The 21,734-nt window shown below is 38.6% G+C and overlaps 1 protein-coding gene across 6 annotated transcripts in view; it reads right to left on the minus strand.

The window, feature by feature from the left end:
* Positions 1 to 640: 640 nt before the first annotated feature.
* The window catches only part of ACSL4 (acyl-CoA synthetase long chain family member 4), an 86,013-nt gene continuing 64,919 nt past the window's right edge, over positions 641 to 21,734 (minus strand). For all 6 annotated transcript variants that reach the window (XM_055337472.1, XM_055337476.1, XM_055337475.1 and 3 more), the window contains 4 exons: positions 19,750 to 19,941; positions 18,402 to 18,516; positions 14,243 to 14,400; positions 641 to 3,560 (listed from right to left, as the gene is read on the minus strand). In XM_055337472.1, the coding sequence (XP_055193447.1) occupies positions 3,403 to 3,560; positions 14,243 to 14,400; positions 18,402 to 18,516; positions 19,750 to 19,941 (623 nt within the window). In that variant the 3' untranslated portion in view covers positions 641 to 3,402. The remainder of the gene's footprint in view (positions 3,561 to 14,242; positions 14,401 to 18,401; positions 18,517 to 19,749; positions 19,942 to 21,734) is intronic.

The raw sequence follows: 21,734 nt of genomic DNA on the forward strand, positions 1-21,734 counted from the left end.
TTTAGTAGCACTTCCTAATGATCCGCACACCAGGACTGTGCTTTGTTTCACAATATCGGTAGTGCAAAGGAGTTCTACTTTATTAACTATAGCAATGTAAAGGTTTTGGGTTCATATTCTCCAAACCAATGGATAGGATGTATACAGGCCAGGTTAACTGCTTAATGCAACTCCATAAACCTACAGATGAATGCTTTGCAAATATGTGTTTCAAAGTCTGGCTAAGGGGTGCCTGGATGGCTCAGTTAAGTGTCTGCCTTCAGTTCAGGTCATAATCCCAGGGTCCTGGGACTGAGCCCCACATCGAGCCCACATCATGCCCCCATCATTGGGCTCCCTGCTCAGCAGGGAGTCTGCTTCTCCTTCTCCCCCTGCTCTTGTGTGCCCTCTCAAATAAATAAAATCTTTTAAAAAGTAAAAATAAATAAGTCTGGCTAATAGGGGTGCCTGGCTGGATCTGTCGGAGGAGCATGTGCCTCTTGATCGCCGGGTCATAAGTTTGAGCCCCATATCGGGTAGAGAGCTTACTTAAATAATCTTTTTTTTAAAAAATCACCTAATCTAAAATAAATAAATAAAGTCTGGCTAATAGTATTCAAACCTGCAGGTTATGTCTTGGCGCATCATTAGGCACAAATAGCCCCGATAACATGAGTAGATTTATTTCTTAAGATTCGAGTGCAAACTTAAAAACAGGAACAAACCAAGCTTTTCATTAGGAATAAACACAAAAATCGAAGTAACAATCTTGCAATCATGCATTTTAACAGAAAGTACAAAATATGAATACGTTCTAATTTGTAACTACATTTGAAAATTAAAATATTTCTCTGAGTTCCAAATACCACACAATCATTAACCTGCTCTCTCATCTTGTCACCTAAGAGACATTTGTCATGTGCTATCAGGAAAACACAGGCAAGGATTTTTATTAATCAGTCTTTATGCCAGAAAGAAACATTATTCTCCTCAACTTTTGACTCTTTGAATCATTCACCTGTATCTCAGTTCTGAAAAGCCATATGATTATAACCTCTGTTCTAGGGTAAAAAAAAAAAAAACCAGCAGCAGCAGTAATACAAATATCAAGGAGGCAAGATAGTTTCATGTCATTAAAGCAAAAGTCACAAGTGTTCGACTTAGAAATGTACAGAATTGTAGTAAATTTTTAAAGTACAATTTCATTTGATGGCTGACATGTCATAACAACAGTGAACAATTTCAACAGGTATAAAAATGTAGGATTAAAATCTTTAGGCTCAAATACTTGAAAAGTCACTATGAATATGGAGAGATTGGTTTACATAATACCATGTATTTTTTTTTTCAATGAAAAATCAGGGGGTAGAGTAGTGGCATCTCCCTGGTCCCATAACAATATTTGGAGTTTCACAAAGAATTAGCAGCACCCAACTTTAAGTGTTAGTTCCATGTTTCTAAAGGACCTGTACAACGATTAGTTGGCAGTGTTCTAGCTTTCAGGAGATGGGAATGGGCAGGGGTGCAAATATTGGAGTATGCATGCAATTCATATAGTTAAAATCACCATTCCGAAAGGGAAAACTATTCACATATTAAAAAGGAAATCATCCTTAAAAGATCAACAGTGGAGGGCCTGAATAGGAGGAGCTGAATAGTAGTCTACTTGATGACAATGGTTCTTCACCCTTCAAAGGCAAGTTGGAAAGAATAAGAATACTCACACACCCGTCACTTCAGAGAGAGCTTGCCTCGAATTTAACATTGCAGAACACTGAACAGAAATCTTTAAAAAAACCTTCATTCTTGCTTATAATAACACCGGATTATTTTTTTTCCTTTTCACCACCATATACATAACATTTAAATATTTTCATTATAAATATCTTAGAGCAAAAAGAATGTATTTTGTTGCAGTGGTGGCCCACATCTGTACAAAGCAATGTAAGCAACATATATATGTATATATATATGTATATATATATAAAATGATTAAGAAAAAAGTGCAAAGAATAACAGTATTAAGAATTTTTGCTTTTTACAGTAACTATGGTTCAAGTGTGATAATCTGTCAAATACAGAATCCCGGATTTGAATGAAAGATTTAAAAAGAAGCCCACATGCCAAATTACTGCCCAAGAATCAGTCCCTTATTGAGGACCCTCCCTTGGCCCAAATCGAGCATTTCCAGTTTCTAAACTCCTCCCACAGTCAGGAAAATAGTGGTAATGGTGTGTTCTTCCCCCCTCACTTCCTCAATTTCATCCAAGTGAAGTCATCATTCAGGGATTTGAACAAGAGATGGGGGAAGTCATTCCTCATAACCCGCTTTGCTCAAATTAAAGCTAAATGAAAGGCTTTCTGAAATCAACTATGATCAAGGATGAAATCAGCAACAGCAAACAGACCTTGAGCTACAAGAGTCACTGAAGAAGAGGATATTTTAAAATCAATCCCTGTTACCAAAGGTAAATTCAGAACTAAAATTCATTCCCAGGTTCAGTGCTGTGCAAGGGTTGGAATTCTAAAGACTTAGGATGCCATCACCTTTTTGCATGAAGAAAAGGCTTCCTGTTAACATGGGATTCACTTTTGATCACCTCACTCTTGGTCTCAGCCCTTTCTTTTGAACAAACATGGCCAATTTCCAATAGTCTTGAAAATGTACTTTGCCCTTAAGTCACTCAAATAATGACAGCCGCTGATTTTAAAACCTCCAAGTTTCAGAAAAGCAGTTCAATTTCCCTTTAAATATATTACTAAGTATTTTTGGTGTGTTTAATGGTTGTTGTATTCAGACTTTGGGCATTGTAATTATTCACAATAGAATGGTTCTTCATCTAACCTATGCCAACAATTATGAATCCTAAAATGGTTTCCAAGGTACTACTAGTTGATTCTATCATATTACAACTGAATTTTGCCTTCAAGATACATGGTTGGAAAGAGACTTTTAAAGTCCTGCAGCACTTCTGCGTTGAGTAGTGTTAAAACATATTTTTTTTGTCATGCTTACTATTTTAAGCTTCTTCTGAACTAGGAAGACAACAGACATCAGAAAATGCAAATTGCCGCAAACTACGTTCGACTCTGACTCCAATTTATTTTGTTCCACATTAAATATGTTCCTTGAAGAAAACAGATCTATTTTAGGCTAATTTAAAAAAAAAACAGGATTTTTGTTCTAAAATTAATAACACAGCTCAAGGGAAATGACTCTTCACGAGAACTAGGCAAAACTAAGTTAAAGTAGACTCAACGACTATTTTAATCACTTTGCTTTTGCTTTTGTTTTTTTAATTACCATGTCTTTAGAATGATATACGCCTTATATTCTGACAGCTCAACAAGGCTGAAAATTCTAGAGCTGAAAAAAAAAACACCAGGCCACCTCCTGTATGGCTGTAAGTGAGCAGCAGCATTCTATTTGCCCCCATACATTCGCTCGATGTCTTTGAGGTAATGGTTCTTCAGCTCCTTCCTCTTGAGTTTGAAAGCATCAGTGACCAAACCAGTTTCCGGCGTCCATGGCTCTGGACTTAAGCGAACCTTGATTGGAATTTCAAATCGCTCCAGTTTCACTGAAATGAGAAGTGAGGGGAAGGCAGGAGGAGAGGGAGAGACAGGGGAGAAGGGAGAGGCGAGAAGCCAGTTAATTAGTAAGGATCCCAGTACCTTACAATGTCATTGTAGAGTTCTCGAAGTGTACATGAATTGTTTCAGTTGAATGTACTTTTAGCCTGCAGTTTCTCATTTTATTCTGCTATATATGCAAACCCCCTCCTCTTCAGAGTCTTCCTATTTGTTGTGTCCTCTGCCTGGGATGCTCTTCCCTGTTGGCAGCTGTGTGGCTCACTTCCTGACTTCACCCAGGTGTCTGCTCAAATGCCGCGTCCCGGAAGCGGCTTCCTTGGCCCTTTGGCCCTTGTGTCCTCTTTGCCTCCCTGTCCTCGGGCACTACATCTCCTTCTAGATACTTCTCACCACCCAACAGATTACACGTATCTGCCTCACCCACTAAAACGCAAGGTCCATGAAACAGAGGTTTTGCTTTGTTCACTGCCTTGCACAGGGCCACCGTACGAACCCTCAATAAACACATACCTATGTATTCATTTGTTCTGCAGAAAACTACGCCTCTGGACAACTGTTCTGCATGAGCTTTATTAGACAGTCAAATAAGAATCAAAAGGGGGAATGGGGAGTTTCATACTTTGATGGGATAAGAATTTGAGGCCTCACATACTGTGTCTGCGTTAACCAATTCAGCGCATGTGGAGAAAGATGCAAGAAAATAAGGCCACAGAATCAATCAATAGAGCACTTCGATAATTTAAAATTCAATTATAGTCCCTCAACTACTTATTATTAATACAAGCTCATCCCTAGCATCCTGAAAGCCTTTTGACAGCAGTGTAAATCTGCAGAGGAGCTTTATTTTACATGCAATTATGTAAAACAGCAATTATGAAGGAATATGCATGTGTGTGTGTAAAATCTGCTAAACAACCTAGGTGACTTGAGAGACCACTTGGCATGGGTGACAAGCCAAAACCTCAAATTCATGGAAGTTTTTGACCTAATATTGGTCTTGAGTTTCAGGAAAGCTTGATTCGATTTACTGAATTTCTCATTAAAAAGAGAGAAAAATATAAAGCTGAGTGGGGAAAAATAATCTTTCAAACTATGGAGAACCAAATTCCTAAAAATAATACCTGAACCAGCAGTAAAAGAACATGAAACTTGTTTGAATTCTCCACATCTACTCTGTTGACACATTACGGCTCAGTTATGGGGAGGTGTCTGAAAGCTCATCTGCTGAGATCACACTAGGATCTCAAGGAAACCTTTACATTCTCAAGTACAGATCTAGCTCCAGAACCTTTTTATTTCATGACTTTCCTTATTTACATAGGCCCTATTCATAAAAGTCACTGTATTTAATTTTTATTAACTAAATTCTGGTTCAAAGGCGGGGAAAAGGCTACATGAGAGGTTTCATTTTGGGAACTCCTAAATATCTAGTGCCACAAGATTTAGAGAATAATGGGCAATTACCCAGTTTCTGATAAACAGGATATGCTGCCAGCAAGTACAAAAGAGCACGGGGAAGGAAAAATAGAATTTTACACGTGGCATTTTATCAGAATCACCTAGATTATGAAATATAGCCTGCAGGTGGCAGCAAATGTTTTTTAAGCCACTGGTAGTTATCAATTGATTATAATAATTGATTATCAATTATCAACCAATTTACAATTGGTTGTAAAACTACTACTTTGTATTTTTTTAAATGAGACTTTATTATTATTATTTTATAAAAGAGAGAGCACACTCATGAGTGGGTAAGGGGGAGTGGAGGGGCAAAGAGGGAGAGAGAATCTTAAGCAGGCTCCACGCCCAGCACAGAGCCCAACCAGGGGCTCCATTCAACCCACAACCCTGAGATTAAGACCCTTAAGCCAAAATCAAGAGTCCAATGCTTAAGTGACTGAGCTATCCATGCACCCCTATTACTTTGCATTCTTATGATAGATACTACCTATACCTGAAACCATGTCCATAGGGTTAATGAGGTTAAAACAGAAAATTTAAAGCTTATTTTTCAGCCACCTGCTTCTCCCTAATCAGCTACTGTTTCTTTCCAGACCCCCCACTAATAAATCCACTAGCCCCCTCTGCAGGCTAAAAAATGAGGCTCTGCATTCCTTCCCCGGAGGTAAAGAGCCAAAGGAAGGCCCCATCTAGTTTATACTGGTTCATGGAGCTTACACCTAGCCCCTCACCTTGTCTTTAGGTGACCTCCTGAAAGCAGGGGCCAAATTTTGTCTCATTTTTGTGTTAAGTTTCCACCCCAAAGTGAATATGGGATGTATATTACATATAGGTTTGCTCAATGTGCATGCTCCATCTTAAGAATCATAAGTTTCTGGTGCCTGGGTGGTTGAGTCAGTTAACTGTCCAAATGTTGACTGACCACACAAATTTTTTTTCAAAGATTTCCCTTCATAAACTCTCTATAATTTTTTACATTATGATTTGTTCCTCAGTTTTTTTCAAATAACCAGTTTCATTTTAAGACTAAATAATTATCTTTCAACAAAAACAAATTACCATTCTTCATACCTGTTTTTCTCATTTCCTTTTTTTTATCTTTCAGTTTTATTTTAGTCCCAGTTAAGCTACAGGATCATATTAGTTTTATTTTATTTTTTAATATTAGTTTTAATATTAAAAGTACAATGGAATAAGATTGGAATTTGGTTTTTCTCCCTGTTAAGATGACAAAAACCTGTTCTCCTTGTGACAACACTGGAAACACTGACTATATCACTAAGGCTTAGATCAAAATGTCCTATTTGAGGGCAATGTACATCATCAACCCAAATGTGACCAGATAGCCTTCAGGAACGAAGGTCAACTTTAAGGATCCAGTAGAGCCCCTTGGAGATACCAGCCTGATACCCTGCTTCCAGAGTACCCAGAAGCCATTCCAGGTGAGTAAAGGAGGTCACTTCCGGGCAGGTGCAGGAACCTCAGGATATCTCAGGGACCTCAAAGGGAGGAATTCACCCAGATCTATAGATATTGCAGGAGAGTCTGATAGCAAATATTTGGCCTGGCTTCTGAGTCTCAAGAAGCTATTAAAAGTTCAGTTCTAAAATTCTTTATGAAAAGTTCCAGCAATAGATATTTAAAAGAACGTACATGGCCAATCACTACTCTGGCTGCACTCAAGTAAAAAATTAGGCTAAGTTAAAACTGAATTCATTTTACAAATAAATTAGTTTTAAAGTGGTAATCTTTGTGCATGTTAGATGCTAGTTCTAATGAACTATTTCTAGGTGTTTGTCGTGTCCTATAAAATGAGGCTGAGTACTGAATTCTCCTGGCTTCCCTTGACTTGAAATCATTTAAAGTTAAAACTGCTACAACGACCAATGTTTAGACAATACAATCTTCTTGCATGTTGCCGTGTGGGCCACTCGGAGAGAACACCAGGGACTAAACTACAAACCAGGAGATCTGTCAGATGGCCACTGCCTGCCATCACTCTAGCTAAAGATGCTTCAAGCCTGACATCTAGAAATCTTCTCACTGGCAGCTCTCAGGACTTAGACACTGGCTTCATAATTGGCTCCAACCATTAACATGTGTTTTTCTTCTGTTTCCATAGAAATGTCACTTATTAATTACTTGCTTACATAACATAGGCCTAGATTTGAGAGCCCACCTGCAAGACCACCTCCTGAAATGAAATAGCTGCTTAACTGAACTGACCTCAAGACTCAGACTGTGCATGACGTATGCGGTACACTTCTTCCCCAAGGTACAGAACAGGTCAACTCCAGCTACAATGGAACAACGTTGATCTGTGTGCTATTTTTCTAAGAAAAGTCTTGGCCAAAAGGGAGATCTCCCCATTACTCCTAACCAGCCCTGAGGGAGCCAGGTCTTGGCAGCTGGAAAATAAGAGAAATCTACTGATTTAAAGATCTGGTCCCCCCCCCCCCGCCCTTCTCTACCCCAAGGAAATCATAAAGAAACCAGTCACTGCACTAACCCTCTTAAACCTTTTTATGCTATATGTTGACAAACTAAACTCTAATACTAATATTAAAAAAACCTTATTATCAAACAAAATGGGAATCATTGGAGTTAACGTGCCTGGTTACCAGGAGGATAGAATCTGACGCTTGTTTGGGGAGAACATTTTTATCCTGGTAGAGAATCCAGGCTCATGAACATATGATTGAGAATCTTACTATCACCTTAGGTGCGTTCACTGACAAAACTGCTCTCATCACTGTTGCCCAACAGAAAGAAAATAGATTTGTTAGCCAAGGTAGTGTTTGATAACTGCATTGTTCTGGACTATATTATCCTTGCAAAACAGGCTAGGATATGTGCCATTTCTACACAACTTGCAGTGTATATATAATCCCTCTAAAGTAAGAACTCATTTAGATAAAAATCAGAGAGCATGACACTTGGCTACAGTGAATTTGCCCAGAGGTGTGTTGAGAAATCAATTTTTACTGGACTCTTTCTCTGGATCCTAGAAGAGATGAGGTCAATTCTCCAGGGACTACTAAGATTTGGGTTATCTTTACATTATTGTACTTTACATTAGATATGTAAAAATCAAATTTGCGTTCCAATATTATTGTAAAACAATCAAAAAAAGGAACTAATATTCTGGTCACTCCAAATGTCCATATTAAGCCAAGTACAAGGAATTTTTCCAACAAAGTACAAAGTTGCTTCATTCCTCCAATCACTAAACTGTGCTCTTTTCCATCAGGAAGTAGCCAGAGTGGTCACTGTCCCAATTCCTTCAAGATTGAGGGCAGACCAGAACTCAAGGGAAAGTGAAACCATGCCCAAGAGGTCAATGAGTTTGAAACTAGCAGGAAATTTAAAGCTTGTTTTTCAGGGACCTGTTTCTCCCTAATGAGCTACTGTTTCTTTCCAGACCCCACTAATGAATCCACTGGCCCCCTGTGCAGAGACATACACTGAAGGTCATGGGTAAGGTTCCAGCCTATGAACAAGCAAGGCTCTGCATTCTTTCCCCAGAGATAAGGAACCCCAGACCCCATTCAGTTTATGCTGGTTCACAGAGCTTGCACCTAGCTCCTAACTTTGTCCTTAGGTGACCTCCTGAAGGCAGTGAAGTGAATATGGGATGTATATTACGTATATGTTTGCTCAATGTATGTGCTCCATCCTTCCTAAGTCTCATATTTTCCTGCCATTTTCATCAATATGTGTGTATTCCCAACCACTATGATATTTTTAAAAACCCAAAAACAGAAAGAAAAAAGAGAGAACCCTGTCCTCTCCCCCTTCGGGGAGTTGGATTTGAGGCTTGCCCTCCTGCCTCTTGGCAGCCTTGTTTGGCTGCCTCTAAAATCAACCCTTTCCTTCCTGCATACTCAATGTCTCAGTGATTGGCTTTGCTGTGTGATGGTACACAAAGTTGGGTCTGGTTAGGTAGCTCATACTTCTTAAAACATGAAGAGGCCCTCTATTAAAAATATGTATGCTTACAGGCAGATTTAGCTGAACACAATCAAGACTATTTTATTCTTTTTGCATTAGGTCTCTGAAATAATCATTGGAAGCAAAATATTGGCAAGGTAAGTGTTTTGTGGCACAGGGCAACTAGGACTTATACGTTGAAGCCCATAATTATTGTATATTATCCAAATTATTGTTTGATTTCGTGCCTCAGTCTAAGAAAGTTATGAGGACCCCACAGGTCCTAGAATTTTACTCCATTTTTCACCTGATTGTGATCCAGGTTGACTTTCCCCATTATTGCTTTTACAGTGAAACATACAAGGACAAATTACTCAAGTTGCATTTTACCCATTAGTACATTCGGAGAGTGACTCAGAATAACAGCCTATTGGCTAAAATACTTTTTGGAATACCACATTAAAAAATTAGGATCTCTATCAAAGAATATTCTGGTAGCCTGGTGACAGTAATATAAAAAGTATGGTTTATCAATGGTACTATAACTGATAAAGCCATATTTAAGAAAAAAAACATTAAGCCCTTGTCTTTATGGTCATGAAGTAACTTAATTTTGAATCTGGTTATGTCAATAGGCATCTGTTATTTGAACCTTTATAGTGTCCAAAGTTAACTATAAGAATGCTCTGTTTTAACATAAAGACTTCTAACTCTGGGAAATGAACTAGGGGTGGTGGAAGGGGAGGAGGGTGGGGGGTGGGGGTGAGTGGGTGACGGGCACGGAGGGGGACACTTGACGGGATGAGCACTGGGTGTTATTCTGTATGTTGGTAAATTGAACACCAATAAAAATTAATTTATAAAAAAAAAAAAAGAAAAAAAAAAAAAGATTACCATAATAAAAAGCCTATGTTCACAAAAGAGAAGCATGCAAGACACACAGGGGTCACTGGTACATAGCAATTACCAAATCCCGTAGTGCGGTAGTTGTGAAGACTCCTTGAGCTGGAAGTGGAGAAAATGATTTGCTTGGACTCTGGTCCAGCTTTATGAGAGGAATCTCTTTGTCCATTGTTATCTGTGGGCCTCGACTGTCCTCTGGGTTGTTCCTGCCATTATCCTTTGTGTACGCACCCAAAGTTAATGTTGGAGAAAGTGCCTTTTTTAGGGGCTTCACCACATTTATAGCCTATTTTCTGTGGGTGGGGACTTGATAAATTGGAGTTGCTTTGGAAGCCCAAAAGCCATAGACAAGGAGGAATTATGATTCATTGGCAATGTAATTTCCTTAAAAACTTAGTAGGATTCTCCTTTATTTGCTTAGAGTCAATTCCTCATGAAATTCCCCACAGTGTTCTTTTATTATCCTCATCGCCCGAAGGATGCCTTCTTTCTTTCCTGTTATTGATATAATTTCTGTGTTCTCTCTTATTGATCTGTGTTCTTTGAGATTTATTAATTTAATTGATCTTTCTAAAGGACCCAGGTTTTGGTTTCATTTTGTCTGTTATTTTCTATTTTCTGTTTCATTGATTTCCATTTTTACCTTTTCTGTGCTTTCCTTCCACTATCGATTAAATTTTCTCTTCTTTATCTAGCTTGTACTATATTTTCTTCCACTGTCTTTGTAGTTTTATTTCCACAGTTACATATTTATTTCTCATGAACTTTATATTTTCTATGAAGTAGAGGGTCTAACTTAATTTTGCCTATGTAAGTGATCCAGTTTTGCAAACACCATTGACTAAATAATCTCCTCTTTCTCTAATATCACTCTCCACTAGACTAGATTCTTTCTTTGTATGTGAATCTGTTTCTAGGCCTTTATTATACTTTTTCTATTGCCCTACTTCCCTGTTCTATTACCAGTATATTAACTAGTATGGCTTTATAATATATCTTAATAGGCATATAATTCTTCCTTTATATTACAAATAATTTTTCTCTGGGTACTATCTCGAACTTTCACTTATTATTGACATTTTAAAAAAGATTTTATTTTATTTATTCATGGGAGAGAGAGAGAGAGGCAGAGACATAGGCAGAGGCAGAGGCAGAAGCAGGCTCCTTGTAGGGATCCCAATGTGGGACTCAATCCCAGGGTCTCCAGGATCACACCCTGGACTGAAGGCGGCACTAAACCACTGAGACACCCAGGCTGCCCTATTATTGACATTTTTTTTGTTAATATCTTTTTCTAACAACGTTTTAGACACTCTACAGAGGTGAATGTGTTTTTCCCCTCAATAATGCAAATAAATTCCTGTTCTATAATTTAAAAAAAAAAAAAAAAGAATGCTCTGTTTTGGGGAGTGCCTGGGTGGCTCAGTCAGTGAAGCATCTACCTTGGGCTCAGGTCATGATCTCAGGATCCTGGGATTGAGCTCTACTTTGGGCTCCCTGCTCAGCGGGGAGTCAGCTTCTCCTTCTCCCTCTGCCTCTGTCCCTGCTCAGACTTGCACGTGCTCTCTTTCTCTCTCTTTCTCTCAAATAAATAAACAGAATCTTAAAAAATATTTCTTCTTGGGGAAAAAGTTTTTTAACTTCAACCCAGTAACTAATATTAAAAACTAATAAGTGGAACCTAAATAGTTAATTTAAAAGAATAAATTCTAGTAGCCTAGTTAGGGAAATAGGGGTAGGCTTGTGTATCTCTGATAAAAGTATAAACTAGCTTTTCTGGGGGACAAGAAAGTTACGTGTCAACAGAGCGGGGAAAAAAGCCTTTAAAATATACATTTTCCTTGCCTCAAAAATTCCCTTACTAGGGATTCATACTAAAAAAATAAATAAGTAAATAAGTGAATATGCAAGATATGTGTTATATTTGTTTACAGTGGGGCCCAGAGAAAGGAACTCACCTTAAAAGTCCAACAAAGACTCAAGTGGCTACTCCTATACCAGAAAACTATTAAAAATGACAATGCAATTCTGTATCTACAGACTTAGAAACATGTCACTGATGCTGATGGGTTGGGTATGGATACTGGAAAGAGTGTAACATTAACACCCAAAGACTAGTACTATAAAGTGATTTTTTTTACTTCTTCCTTTATTGATTTTCTGCACTGTCTAGTATTTTATGATGAATGTAACATAACACCTCATCAGAAAAGCGAGGTTTTCATTTTTTTAGGAGAGGAAGCAACAAGGTTAAAACTAGGTCGCTAGCTTCTTCTTTTTTTTTAATTTTTTTTAAATTTTTTTATTTTATTTATGATAGTCACAGAGAGAGAGAGAGAGAGAGAGAGAGAGAGAGAGAGGCACAGACACAGGCAGAGGGAGAAGCAGGCTCCATGCACCGGGAGCCCGATGTGGGATTCGATCCCGGGTCTCCAGGATCGCGCCCTGGGTCAAAGGCAGGCGCCAAACCACTGCGCCACCCAGGGATCCCCGCTAGCTTCTTCTTAAACATGAAGAGCTCACCGTTTCTCTCTGTTCCCTTAGAAAATAATTTACACAGTTTAAGATAACTTTTAAAATTAAAAGAAGGTATTAACAGCAAGGAAATAGCTGAAATGAGAGAGAGGGGACACTGGATGAGAGTTCACAGAAAATTTTGGAATATCCAAAGCAAAGAGAATAGCAGTAACTGATGGAGGGTCGAGGGAGCTAAAAGGTAGCTGCCGATAGACAGACAGACAGACAGATAGGCAGGCAGGCAGGTTTAGTTTTTGGGAAGGCTGACCTCGAGAGAGACTCTGGACTCTGAGAATACCAGAGGGAGTAAAGCTGAAAAAACCCACCCCACACCCAGTGTCTTTCCAGTGTCCTCTTTTTGGCTCCTGGAAGGGGCAGGTCAGGCTAAGAGCCTCCAGGCAGGAGACTCAAGAAGTCTTTTTGGCAGAAATGGGTTGATTTAAGACACTGAATCACCTGTCAGTGAAGCCCAGTAAGCTTTCCAAACAGGATTCTAATGGTTCGTTCTGAAGCATGAGTGGCCAGACAAGGGGGCACAGGTATAGGAGAGGCTGTGGCCAAGCACGCAGGAAACAGGACTTGGGGGAACAGACAACAGGGGAAGAATGCTTCAGAACAGGAGCCCCTTGAACACCCTCGGGGGAGTCAGAGACAACACACCGACCGCACTCATGACAGCAACAGGATGTGATCAGAAGAGCACAGAGAAGGAACACCTGGGTGGTTCAATGTTTGAGTATCTGCCTTTGGCTCAGGGCATGATCCCGGGGTCCTAAGATCCAGTCCCACATTGGGCCCGCATGGGGGAGCCTGCTTCTCCCTCTGCCTATGTCTCTGCCTCTCTCTCTCTGTGTCTCTCATAAATAAATAACTAAAATCTTTTTAAAAAAATTTAAAAAGAATATGGAGAAAGTAGGAAAGAGCTTTCAAAATTCTAGAAGTTGGAACTTCAATAAACAGAAGAGATGAGAAACTGGAGGGCCTCTGCCAGAATGTAAAACAAAAAGGATGAGAGAGAAAACAAAAGAAGATAAAAGGTAATAAAACAAGAGCATGAAGGCAGGAGGCTCCCACAGTCAGGTGAAAGGAGTCCCAGATAAAGACACAAACACAAAACCTGGGGGAGAAAAACTATAAAAAGAAGAGCAAGCAAACAAAGATAAATGGATATTTCCCAGAACTGAAGGACAGAGATCTATGGATAGAAAGGGCCCATATCAAGTTGGTATACATAATGACAAGCCATTAGGGCTCTGCACCAGGGCACCTCATTATCAACTAGCAGGACAAAGATAGCCCATTCCAAACACAGGCTGGGTGACCAGTTAGCAGGGATGTTGTAAAATGCAATGAAGAACTGGATAGGCTATTCTACTCTACAACATTTAAAGATCTTTCCAACATACAATTATAATATATATATGTACATACATAGAACATACAATTATATAATACATAGAATACATAGAATTCATATATAATACATAGAATATAATATAGAATATATCCTATATATAGAATATAATACATAGAATACATACATAATATATATAATATATACATAATATATACATAATATATAGTATACAATATATATGTATATAATATATACATAATATATATAATATACATAATATATATAATAGAATACATAGAATACATAGAATGTGTATATATATAATTTTATACAAGATCATTTTCTACATATATAATTTTTTTCAAGATGCAGGTTTTAAAAACCCTGTATTTTATTATTAAAACAAAATAATTAAATAGACACCTCAAAGAGCCTAATGCACAAAACATCATTAAAAAATGACTTCTAGGGACTTCAACAGACAAGCAATTTCTTACTTACTGGCACTGGCAGCTTCTCTAATTTCTTTCAGTATTTCAGCTTCCATGGCAGGGTTATTGCAGATATCAACCCAAGATCCTTCCACACCTTTCTGCTGTGCCAAAAGTGTCAATCTTTTCTGATTAGGAACCACAAAACTAATCACATAGGACTGATCGCTAAAAAATTAGAGAAAAACCACAAAATTGAAATTAAAATGTTGAGAACAATTATTTATAAGTTATTGACTGGAACAGTACACATAATTCCAAATACATATTTCTCTTGTGTGTTACAGTTTCATTAAGATGTAATAAAACCCACTGTACTAGCATAAACACATTTAACCAATGGATAGAACAGAAAGCCCAGAAATAAACCCCTGCATATATGGTCGAATGATCTTCAATAACAGTGCCATCACAACTCAATGGGGAAAGGACAGTCTCTTCAACAAATGGTGTTCAGAGAATCAGATATCCATATACAAAGGAGTGAAGGTAGACTCAGCCATACCATACACAAAAATTAACTCTAAATGGATCAAGAACCTAAATATGTAAGAGGTAAAATTATAAAATGTCTACAAGACAATACAGGGGAAAAGATTCATGACACTGGGTTTGACAGTGCTTCCTTGGATAGGACACCAAAAGCATAGGCAACAAATGAAAAAAACTGATAAATGCGGGTACAACAATAATGTAAATTTTCAACATATCAAAGGATATAGTCAATAGTGTGAAAAGTCAATCTGTGGAACTGAAGAAAATAGTGGTGAACCACTTCTCTGATAAGTTATTATCTAGAATATATAAAGGATTTCTGTAACTCAATAACAAAAAAGAAACCCCAAGTAACCCAACTAAAACAAACACTGGAAACTATAAAACTCCTAAAAGAGTATGGGGTAAGCACTTGACATCAATCTTGACAATGTGTACTGTTGGATTTGGCACCAAAAAACAAAAGCAATGAAAGCAAAAATAGACAAGTGGGACTATTTCAAACTAAAATGCTCTGCACAGGAAGGGAAAGCATCAATGAAATGAAAGGGCAACCTGCCCAGGTGCCTGGGTGGCTCTGTCAGCTAAGCATACGACTCTGGATTTTGGCCCAAGTCATGATCCTAGGGTCGTAGACTGAGCTCTGTGTTGGGCCCACACTCAGTCCAGAGTCGGCTTGAGGGTCTCTCTTTCCCTCTCTCTTGCCCCTTCCCACCCTCTCTCACTCAAATAAATAAATAAATCTTTAAAAAAAATGAAAAGGCAACCTACAGAATGGGAGAGAAATATTTGAAAATCATTTATCTAATAAGGGGTTGATATCCAACATATATGAAAAAGTCCCACAACTCAAGAGGAAAAAATCCAATTAAAAAATGGGCAGAGAAACTGAGTAGACATTTTTCCAAAGAAGACATACAAATGGCCAGCAGGCCTATGAAAAGGTCCTCAACATCACTCATCATCAGGGAAATAAGTGCAGCTCAAAACCACAATAAGATATCATCTCACATGTGTTAGAATGGCTATCATCAAAACAACAAGAGCTAACAAGTCCTGGCATAGATGTGGAGAAAAGGGAACCCTCATGCACTGCTGGGTGGAGATGGAAATTGGCTCAGCCATTATAAAAAACAGTGTGGATGTTCCTCAAATATTAAAAACAGAATTAATGTATGATGTAGCAATCCAATTGTTTGGACAAAGAAATATAAATCCAGAGGATATGAAAAGACATTGAAGAGATATCTGCATTTCCACTTCACTGCAGCAAGTGTCACAAAAGCCAAGATATAGAAACAACCTGTGTTCATCAATGGATGAACGAATAAAGGACATGTGCTATATATACACACACAAAGAAGTATCATTCAGCTATGAGAAAGAAGAAAATCCTGCCATTTGTGACAACATAGATGAATCTTGAGGGTGTTATACTAAGTGAAATAAATCAGAGAAAGATAAATACTGCATGGTATCATTTATATGTGGAATCTTACCGAAAAAAATAGTGAAACTCAGAGACAGAGTAGAAAAGTGGTTGCCAGGGGCTGGGGGAAATAGGGACAGGTTGATAAAAGGGTACAAACTTTCAGTCAGAAGATAAATAGGGTCTGAGGGTCTAATGTAAAACATGGTGACTACAGTGGATAACACTATATTGTATAACTGGAAAGAAGGGAGAAAAAAATCTTTAATGGGCAAAGGACTTGACATTTCTCCAGAGAGGATACAGAAATGGCCAACAAGCATATGAAAAAATATGACAAGCATATGAAAAAATCATTAAGTGGGGAGATATCCCCTCACGCCCATTATGGTGACTCCTATCAAAAAAATAGGAACAAGTGTTGGTGAGGATGTGGAGAAAATGAATGCTTGTGCAGTACTAGCAGGAATGTAAAAAATAGTGCTGCTGCTGTGGAAAATAGTATGGCGGTTCCTTAAAAAAATAAAAGCAGAACTGCTGTATCCTCTGGCAATCCCATATCTGGCAATCTCCATGTTCAGTGCCCAGGAGACACCACCCATCCGCTCTTCCTGACTTCAAGTGCCTCCCGTTGCCACTTGCCCACGACAAAGCCAACAGTCCATGACCTCCACACTCCAGAAAGTGGGCCTCATCCCCTTCCAGCTCCCAGCAGACCCTGTTCATCCTCAGTCTCCCACTGCTCCACCATCTGGTCTTAGCCCCCCAAAACAGCCTTCTCTCTCCCAGAAAGGCTGGTCCTCCTGCCTTCTCTGCCCCTGAATCCCCAAGGCAACATCAAGACCTATGGGCTCCTGTAACACTGTGAGGGGCTCAGAGCAGCCCCAATAAAGTTCTTGAATAGTTAAAAAAATCCCAAAAGAACTGAAAGTAGAACCTTAAAGAATTATTTGTATACCCATGTTCTGAGCTGTAATATTCACAATAGTCAAGAGGTGGAAGCCACCAAAGTTGTCCATCATTGGATGAATGGATATACAAAATATGGTCTATACATGCAATGGAACATTATTCAGCTCAAAAAAGGAAGGGGGGTTCTGACACCTGGTACAATACAGATGAATCCTAAGGACATTATACGGAGTGAAAGAAGCCAGTCACAAAAAGACAAAAACTGTAGGATTCTATTTAGATGAGGCATGTAGACTAGTCAAATTCACAGAAACAGGAAGGAATTGGTGGGAGCCAGGGACTGGGTCCAGGGAAAATGGGGAGTTGTTTAGTGGCTAGAGTTTCAGTCTTGGAAGATAACAAGTTCCAGATACTAACTGCACAATTATGTGAACATACACAACACTAGTCAACTGTATACTTAGAAATGGCTGAGATGATGACTTTTAGGGATGCCTGGGTAGCTCAGTGGTTGAACGTCTGTCTTTGGCTCAGGTCATGATCCTAGAGCCCTGGGATCAAGTCCCACATCTGGCTTCCTGCATGGAGCCTGCTTCTCCCTCTGCCTATGTCTCTGCCTCTCTCTCTCTCTCTCTCTCTCTCTCTGTGTGTGTGTGTGTGTGTGTGTGTGTCTCATGAATACATAAATAAAACCTTTTTTTAAAAAAAGATGACTTTTATGTTCTGTGGGATTTTTTTACAATTATAGTTTTTTTAAAGGGTGTGATAAAGCCCATAAATATGAATTCTATTAACATATCAAGAAAATGGCCCAATCTCTTAGGTATTTGATTTAGAAAACTTGTACCAGCTATGTTCTTAGGAAAATTACTTAACAACTTATCTCAGTCGTTAAGGATGTTAAGTGAAGTAAGTTTTCTGGCATGGCTAACTAAGTATTTATGGCAAAACACAGTTGGTGTCAAAGAATTAGTGAAGGGCAGCATGGGTGGCTCAGCAGTTTAGCGCCTGCCTTCAGCCCAGGGTGTGATCCTAAAGACCCGGGATTGAGTCCCACATCAGGCTCCCTGCATGGAGCCTGCTTCTCCCTCTGCCTGTATATCTGCCTCTCTCTCTGTCTCTCATGAATGAATAAATAAAATCTTAAAAAGAATTCGTGAAAATGTCTGAATCATCTCAAATGATCTTCAAGTTGTTGAACTTTCAGAAACATGTTACATTCCCCAACGCTGATTAAATGTTATTTATCTTATGATTATGAGTGATCAAAATGTTTTCCAGTTGTCCTTTTATTCTAAGTATAAGGAAGCACAAATGCAACTTTTAAAATTACCTTTTGGCAAAAGCACAGATGTTGTCTATGAGTGGACAGTTCTTCAGTGCAGCTTCCACCTTCCCGAGAGATACATATTCTCCTGCTTGTAACTTCACCAGATCTTTCTTACGATCTAGACGTCAGTTGTGAAGAATGTTATCCACAGTCTGTTTTCTTAAAGTGTGCACAATTCTGATATTGTTTCAGTATCACTGCCTTAATATTTATTCACAAAGATACTTCTCCTAAAATCTTGTTATATATAATGCTTGTCCATACACATCAATTAAAAAGAAAATACCTAGCTGAAGAAGTACTGGCTCAAATGTTCTACCCCATACAGAATGCTTCAATATCTTATTATAATCTTAAATACCATAATAAACTTAATAGAAGGAACAGGATCTTGGAGCATAAGATTTGGATAACAGCTCTGCCCATTACAAGCTATGTGAGCCTGGGCAGGTCAGCTGACCTCCCCAACCCTCAATTTTATCAGAGATACTGATACCTACCTCATACAAGCATGTAGCACCATGTCTGGTATACAGAACATGGTAATAAATGTTCATTCTCCATTTTCCATATATGACATGATCTTGTTAAAATGACAGTGCTCCTGGCACAGGATGGCACAGCCTGAATAATCATTGGTTGCCTTACAACTTTGAGTTGAGTGCCAACTTGCCTATCCGTAGCCTGGGAACCCATTCTAGGTGCCAACAGAAACTGCCTTTGATTCCAGTGCAAATAAGGACCCATAAAAAAGGGGGCAGGGGTGGGGGAAGGAAAGGGACTGGTCCTATGGGGATTTCCCCAGCAGATCTAATTTCTAGATGAAGAACCACTTTTCCCAGGAACTAACTATATTCAGGTCAGATATGGGTCCAGAGATAGATTTAAATGGACCACTAGGATAGGACTGAGGAAATTTAATGGCTCAAGAAGGACCTGACTGGCAGCTTACAGAATGGTCCTTTCCAGCTAACTAGTCACATTTTTATTTTAGGTTCTGCCTGCTTGAAGTGAATAAACATAGGGCTATCTTGGAGTTAAAAGTCTATTTCCGTAGGCTCAATAAGGGCAGTGCCAAACCAACTGACATTCTCAGAAGAATGAATTGCTGTTAAGGATTTATAATTTTCCAAGGCTCAAGGATCGCTGGAGCCATAAAAATAGCCTCTAGGGAAAGTAACATGTCCACACTGCTTCTTGAGTGGGGAGGTAAATGGTGAGGAATTCTATTCTATGATATACTAGGTAGGGTATGTTAACAGTAGATGGTTATATAGTACACCATGTGTAGCTGACCAAAAAATACCACCTCTGAACACTCTTTGTTTTCTCACAAAAAGAACATACTGACCTATAATCTGTAAACATCCATCAGGATGAAATTCTCCAATATCACCAGTGCAAAACCACCTTTGGCCATTTTCATCCACAGAATAATCCTCTGCTGTCTTCTCTTCATTTTTAAAATATCCCATGGAGATATTTTGTCCACCAATCACGATTTCACCTCTGGGGTTTGGCTTGTCATGAATTGTATAACCGCCTGGAAGCCATGAAATGAAATTAGTTACTGTCGTAACACAAAAAGTACTTGCATTAATTCTCAAAACTCCTATGCTAATAGGTTTCTGCGTTATCAAATTTTATGTCACTTTATGGGAGAATATTAGTTTATATTTATTCACATTGACATGAGGATCATGGGTAACTGTACTTTCAGAAGTACCAAGGAAGGCTCAATGATGATCACCAACCACCACCTATGCAAACATTCCCAACAACCAAAAAATTTCACACTTAGAATATCATTAGAAGTTGGGCTTCACAGAACTCTGTTAAGACAAAAGTACCCCCAAGAAGGTTAACACTTGAAGCTGTTATAATTACTAATATGCCGATATTAATGCATTTCAGATTTTTTTCCTAAGGAGATTTTATTATTTTTGTTATTAAATTTTATTTAAATTTTTATTGGGGCACCTAGGTGGCTCAGGGGTTGAGCCTCTGCCTTTGGCTCAGGTCATGATCCTGGGGTCCTGGGATCGAGTCCAGTATCAGGCTCCCCACAGGAAGCCTGCTTCTCCCTCTACCTATGTCTCTGCCTCTCTCTCTGTCTCTCATGAATAATAAAATCTTTAAAAAAAATAAGAGAACACTGAAATAATTGACAATAACTCTAAAGTATTTTACCACTATTTGTTTCCTATTCATTACTGAATAAAGCTTACTTTAAGGGAAATATACAAAAAACCTGAATCCACAACCTGAAATGTTGGATTTTATGTTCTAAAAGGATTAAAGCAGAGTTCCTTTCAGCTGTTAGCTGCTTTTACATTTTTACACTAGACAACACTGCAATTGGACAAAACCCACTGTATGTAAAACATTAAGCTCATTCCTATTATAGAAAGCACAGGTTCTGATTGATGGCAAGTGATGTGGAGCATTTTTTCATGTGCTTGATGGCCATGTGTAGGTCTTCTTTGGAGAAATGTCTGTTCATGTCTTCTGCCCATTTCATGACTGGATTGTTTCACTCATATGTGGAATATAAGAAAGAGTGCAAGGGACCATAAGGGAAGGAGGAGAAACTGAATGGAAAAAAATCAGAGAGGAAGACAAAACATGAAAGACACCCAACTCTGGGAAACAAATGAAGGGTTGCAGAAGGGGAGGAGATATGATGAGAGGAGCACCGAGTATTATACATGTTAACAATTGAATTTAAGTAAAATATTACCAAAAAAGGAAGCAAAGTTTCCTTCTTAGCAAGGAAATCTCCAAATACATTTCCAAAAATGGACCCACTCCCCAAAACGGACATTAAAGCACAATTCCAGATAATCAGAAAATGAAGATTAGAGGCAAAATTTGTCTTACCAAGTTGTAATGATATACTGTATTTTCTCTGATTTCACGGCCTCATAAATAACCCATCTAATAAAACAACTGTGATGCTGAGGCTCAATACAGCCATGCCCATAGTGCCTATGTTCTCTGCGGATTTCTATCCTAGAACTGGAACGGCAATGACCATAGGAGGAATCAAGAGGGCTTACGCTCAAGTTGTAAAACTCTTGGGAATGCAACTGGATTTCAAATGCCATTTTTAAAAAGAAGTGGCTGTCTGCTCATGGAGCGCTGACAATAACACACATCATAAGAAACTCACAGAGGAGAAACAATTTTAGGGACTTCGAGTTCATGTCAAAGCCCATTCATTTTCTTGGGTTTGAACAACTTAAGGGAATTGTCCCTAGAAGGTCAATTACATTTTCTGTCTATGGCTCCATCCCAAGGTGAGTAATTCCCTTTTGAAATGATTAGCTTTTTAAT

This window comes from Nyctereutes procyonoides, unplaced genomic scaffold (genome assembly GCF_905146905.1).
Source record: "Nyctereutes procyonoides isolate TBG_1078 unplaced genomic scaffold, NYPRO_anot_genome, whole genome shotgun sequence".
Taxonomy (NCBI): Eukaryota; Metazoa; Chordata; class Mammalia; order Carnivora; family Canidae; genus Nyctereutes; species Nyctereutes procyonoides.